This window comes from Peromyscus maniculatus, chromosome 6 (genome assembly GCF_049852395.1).
Source record: "Peromyscus maniculatus bairdii isolate BWxNUB_F1_BW_parent chromosome 6, HU_Pman_BW_mat_3.1, whole genome shotgun sequence".
Classification (NCBI taxonomy): domain Eukaryota; kingdom Metazoa; phylum Chordata; class Mammalia; order Rodentia; family Cricetidae; genus Peromyscus; species Peromyscus maniculatus.
The window spans coordinates 44,732,971-44,738,970 of record NC_134857.1 but is presented as its reverse complement, the minus strand read 5'-3'; the positions used below and the strand labels follow the sequence as shown (position 1 = coordinate 44,738,970).

Genomic DNA, 6,000 nt, shown 5'->3' with positions numbered 1-6,000 from the left:
CTACCTAAAGGTAATGGAGAACAAGGACATTAATGGAGAACACAGAGATGATAAAGGCATCCTTATACATCTACAGGAGATGTAGATGTTTTGTGATAAAGTCTGTGTAGGTGTGTTGCTGACTTCTAATCTCCAGTGATGAATCAGTCTTCCCTGGCTTCTCTAGGAAGATTAGAACAAAATTCTTTGGGAGGTTCTGCCTTTTCATAATAAGAGATTTCAGGAACATGAAATGCACTTATTCAAAAATCTTTTAGGCTACCGTGGATAATTCTGTATTACTTCCTGTTAGTGTAGCATTTCTCTTTCTAAGTTAAGTATATATATTTGTACGTGTGTGTATGTGTGCGTGTGTGTGTGTGTGTGTGTGTGTGTGTGTGTGTGTGTGTATGTATTCTTCCCTTCAAAGAAAACAACCAAGCAATTAAAAACTCATATATATCTGCCATTTTGTGGTTTTTGTTTTTGGCCAAGTATCTTAGTCACCTTTAACTCAAAGGTCTAAACAAATTAGAGAATCTTTGGTGATAATTAAGACCTCATGGCTCAATTACTTTATTACTTTGTAATAGGTGGCACAAAGCACTGACTAGCCTTGTTAATAAGCAGCATATGGCTTCAAATCAACTTGTGCATCTTCAACGGTGATTTACATTTCTCCAGAGTTCTGTCTTGACTCCTAAGACACATGCTTATTTTATGCTATAGGTAAGATAGTAAATACTGACCATAATTATTACTCATTATTAGATACAGGTATCCTAGGCTGGCCTCAAATTCATTATGCAGTCAAGGATGACATTAAACTTCTGATCCCTTTGTTTCCACCTCCTGATTGCTGAGACTACAGGTCTGCACCACAACACCATGTATACTGTGTTTTGGATTGAAACCAGGGCTTCCTTCATAACAAGCAAACACTCTTACCAACTAAGCTGACACCCCAGTTCCGGTAATGAAGATTCTTTAAAGGAGGCAGTTTCGTGTGTATACTTATATGACTGAAAGAGGTGCCAGGCAGTTTCTAAGACAGATGACGAACTTCTTTGGTCTTTGAGGAGAGTACACATTGGCCCATGATTTTGTTAGGTATGTATTTACTATAAACGGCTTTGCAAACAAATTCTACGTTTTACCAAAGGAATGAAAGTTCATTCAAACTTCCACACCTTTTCAGGCTAGTTTAAAAACGCTGCCGTCCCCTCCCCGCCCTCCCCGGATCTGAGCATCCAAGGAGAACCAGTCCACAAAACCTCAACGTGAGCCCCACCATCCGCCTCATCCGCTCGTGACGTCACCGGAAATGCCTGCTTGTGACACTCAACGGCCCGCCCTCTCGCGCTGGGCGCCGGAAGCAAAGCCGACGCAAATGTGCGCCCGCTTCCGGGCCCGGGCGCCATTTTCAGCGGTTGCGTTTGGCTCGGGCTGGTGCTCTTCCCGGGACAATGAGCTACGACTACCATCAGAGCTGGGGCCGCGACGCGGGGCCGCGAGGCTCCGGCCAGGGCTCTGGCGGCGGCGGCGGAGGGAGCCGGGGCCCGGGCGGCGGCGGCGGAGGAGGCCGCGGTGGCCGGGGACGGCATCCCGGACACCTCAAGGGTCGCGAGATCGGCCTCTGGTACGCCAAGAAGCAGACGCAGAAGAACAAGGAGGCCGAGAGGCAGGAGGTATGGAGGTCGCGGTGGGGCGTGTTTGCCCATTGCCCCCGCCGACCCGGACCCTTCGCTGGCGTTTGCTCGAGCTAGGTGCAGCCTCTGCCGAGCCTCCGGTAACGGGTGTCCGGGTGCTCGACCGGCTGCACTTCCTATCCCAAGCCATCGATGCTGCAGCCCCCGTGCATGCTCTGCTTCAGGACTTGAGGACTGGGGGTGAATGCTAAATTCAGATTCCAGCCGAAGCAGACTTTTATGAGGGATGCCACCATTTCCTTTAGAAAACTTACTGTCACTTTTAAGTTCCTTGCCTGGAGCAGCCGACAAACGCAGCCGCGCGCACTGTCTTAAAATGTAGATCTTTGAGAAAAAAAGTAGTTTAGCTAATGGTATTAGCGTTCCAGTGAGTCACATGCTTGTCTTTTTCCTCCTCCCTTTCGTTTCTGTGTCTGAATTTTCTGTTGATTAGTAGCTCCTCTTTTAGACGGAAACTTTACGTCCTGGAAAGAAGATTCTGTAGGGCAGTATTTGGCCAATCTCATCAGGGGAATTGTCAGTTTTATTTGTATCGTGAAGATCTCTAGTATAGGAAGCATCATTTTTTTTTTTTGAATGACCTGTTCTAATGAAATAGAAATAAATTATTGCACAGAAGCATTTGGGATGGCATTTTAGTGACTTAATGAAAAGTGCCTTTTATAATAGATAGGTAGGTAATTAAAACATAACACATTTTTTTCACTTTCCCCTTAAACATCTCGTTTTCATAGAAGCTTTCTTGGGGGCTTTTTAAATTTATCTTAATACTTTATTACATTCTTCTTTTTGGAAAAAAAAAGCTTTTCTTTTGACCCTTTTTCATACGTGATTTTTGAATGCTGCTATGGGGAGCTGATCACCTTTGCAATTTAATAGGGGGAAAGAAACACCTAAACAAGTAAGTTCAATAAGTGAAAGTTATTTTTTTCCTTATATATTTAAAGGGTGCACTTAACTTGTGCATTGGATATTAATGCTATATAGTGCAGGTTGACCCAAGTGCTGGGATTTGATGTGTGCGTACCTCAGGGCTGGGCTTTTATTAGTGGAACTGTTGATTCCAACCACATCCCCAAATTTCCATTTTAGCAAATGTCAGTGCCATTTATTCATTTACCGGGTGGAATTGAACATTGACTTCTCATTCGTCTTGGCAAATCTGTTTGCTCTGCTTTCTTGCTTATCCCTACGACAATTATGGGTCCAACCCAGTATTTGTTTTCTTTACATGGCCTCTAAACTACTCTTTGAATTATAGTGCCTGCCCCCCACCCCCACCCCGCCCCATGTTTTGTCTCTTAAAAGGGATCTTTAGATCGTTTTGTTCTTTTCTTCCCAATTTGGTCATTGAAGCCATGCTCATTGGTCTTTTCTGGGAATCATGGGAGTATGGGTTTAACATACCTCCTTGAGTTGATCATTCTGAGCTGAAGCTCTGAGTCTGATATCATGGTCTTCATTAACATTTTATTTCTGCTCTTTAAATTATTTTTCAGTTGTGTAATTCTTCCTTTCAGCACTTTCAGCTTGTTATGGTTGTATTCTAAATTTCCATTGCTTTTACATTAAAAAAATAAATAAATAAAGGCTTGTACTTAGAAAATGAAAGTACTGCAATGGAGCCTCATTGTTCTTTCAACAGATATGTATGGAAAACTTAATTTTTATGAGCTGGTATCTTAGTCACTATGTTCATAATATGTAGTACCTAATTTATAGAGATAAGTGTACTAGGTGCCATAGACAGAATCCAGTGTTATTATATAGAGAATATGGACTGTTTATTCAAATGAAAGAATCCTAAAAGATAGAGTTTGATATTGGGCTGTAAGTGAGGATTTCTGGATGGCTCTGATAATGTAGCGCAGTGGTTCTCAACCTTCCTAATGCTTCGACCCTTTAACACAGTTCCTCATGTTGTGGTGATCCCCAACCATAAAATTACTTTTGTTGCTACTTCATAACTAATTTTGTTACTGTTAGGAATCATAATATAAATGTTTGTGTGCTTTTTGATAGTCTTGGATGACCTCTGTGAAAGATTTTTTTTGACTCCAAGAGGTCGTGACACATTGGTTGAGAACCACTGACCTAGAGAAATCTTTGAATAGAGTTAGCATTTGGTAGTGCAAGGGCCCATGGATATTATTGAAGTCAGGGTACATAATGAAAATAACACCTAGTTCTGAAGTCCACATGTGGTGTTTCTCAAACTTGAATATGCATGGGATTCACCTGATACCTTATTAAAGTGTGTGACTGAGATGGGGCCTGAGAGAGTCTACTTGGCTAACAGGCTTCCAAATAATGCTGTGCTTACTGGTCTGTAAAATGTGCATCACTGAGAATTAGAGGAAGAGAAGGCTGGAAAAAAAAAATCAAAGGTGGAATATCTAGAGGTGGGAAGAAGAGTATATAAATTGATAGTGGCAGGCAATGCATGAGTGTCATAAAGATCTTATGAAAGCCAACTCTGGAGATGGGTGTCAAGAAATGGAAGGATGAAGAAATGGAGCATTTGCCAGCAGGTTTGTTAGGAAGAAAGAAAACTAGAACATTCACTTTAGCGGTGGGGAAATTGAAGAGATGCTTTTACTCTGTATGCTTGGTGAAGAAATTGGGCGTTAATGAAAACTTATTTTCTCTTTGGGGCATGAGAGCATAAGACAAATATGCTGTCCTTGCTGGCCATCTTTAGAGCCGATTTTATAGACTTGTGTTAAGCAAAAAGGTCAGAAGGGCACACAAAAATGTTGCCATGAATTTGGCCTAGGAAGTGAAATTAGGTTAGAGGGTCAGTGTGGGTGACTGTGACTTTCTTATATGTATTTGAATATAACATTACTTTCCTTAATTTTTCATTTTAGATGTAAAGTAATGTATACATGTTTGTATTAACAGATACGATTTTTCTTTTTGACAAAATAGAGAGCTGTAGTACACATGGATGAACGGCGAGAAGAGCAAATTGTGCAGCTGCTGAATTCTGTCCAAGCTAAGAATGATAAAGATTCAGAAGCACAGATATCCTGGTTTGCTCCTGAGGATCATGGGTAAAATAAAATAAAAAAATGTTCTCATAAAGAATAGCAAAAAGTAAAAAAAATTTGTTATAGCATTGGCTAGACAAAGCAAAAACAAAAAAAGACAAAGCTATCATCTTTAGTCTTTTCACTAAGTTAAATTTAGTCTTCAAGAGTCTTTTTAAGTGTGGCATGATAGATTTGAAGAAAGAAAACATTTATTTTTTTGAGATAGGATTTTTTCTGTGTGGCCCCTGGCTGTCTGGAACTCACTCTGTAGACCAGGGTAGCCTTGAACTCAGAGACTGCCTGCCTCTTCCTCCTGAGTGCTGGGATTAAAGGTGTGTGCCACTACACCTGACTCTATGAGAAAGGAAAATTTCAGATAGCATATTTCGTAAATGTCAGGAGTGGGTATTGGGTGTGAGATAATGGTACTTGTGTTTCCTACCTGTCTTTTTCTGTTCCCAAAATTCTTCTATGGGGCAGGTGTATATAAAGTTAAACTGCTGCTGTTTCAGAAGGTTGCAAAAACCATATTATTTATAGGGAAAATTAGAAGTATTTTGGGGACTGTAAAATGTAGGTTTCCATTTACATCTCAGAAAGGACAGCAGGCAGAAAAAAGTTGTAAAATAAACCAAATCCTTGACAGAAAAAGCAAAACAGTAGAAATGACTGCAAAAGATGAAAGAATATTATGTGGGTTTTTAAGTACCTCAGGGAATTAATTTTCTGGTGATAATTCATGTAAAAATAGGGACAAGTCTGAATGTGTTATAAGAATCTAAGCATATTTTATAATTGCATTATATTGCTTTAGTGTTGGAGATTTTGATGTATTTGGAGAATATAATGCCTTGTTTTGTTCCAGGCCCTGAGTAGCTCTTTATCTGGTTCTTTTGCTCTTTGTTGTGTGCTTATAGGTATGGTACTGAAGTGTCTAAGGAGAAAAAAATTAACTCAGAGAAGAAATTGGACAACCAGGAAAAGAAATCGCTGAACCAAGAAAAAAAGACATTTAGGATCACAGACAAATCATACATTGACCGAGATTCTGAGTACTTATTGCAAGAAAATGAACCAAATGTAGGCTTAGACCAGCAATTATTGGAAGATTTACAAAAGAAAAAAACGGACCCTCGGTATATAGAGATGCAGGTAATGGAAAGCAAGTGGTGGAGAATCAGTCATTCTCATCCCTCCCTTGAGAGAAGTGTATAGCTTGAAATCTAATAGGTCTTTTATTAAAAAACCTGGAGCCAAATATTGAGGTAAATGCTGAA

General features: G+C 40.3%; 1 protein-coding gene across 1 annotated transcript in view; it reads left to right on the top strand.

The window, feature by feature from the left end:
* Positions 1 to 1,348: 1,348 nt before the first annotated feature.
* Dhx36 (DEAH-box helicase 36) overlaps positions 1,349 to 6,000 on the top strand; it is a 42,374-nt gene continuing 37,722 nt past the window's right edge. Inside the window, exons 1-3 of the mRNA XM_015989600.3 lie at positions 1,349 to 1,667; positions 4,620 to 4,744; positions 5,641 to 5,875. Of these exons, the coding sequence (XP_015845086.1) occupies positions 1,446 to 1,667; positions 4,620 to 4,744; positions 5,641 to 5,875 (582 nt within the window). The 5' untranslated portion in view covers positions 1,349 to 1,445. The remainder of the gene's footprint in view (positions 1,668 to 4,619; positions 4,745 to 5,640; positions 5,876 to 6,000) is intronic.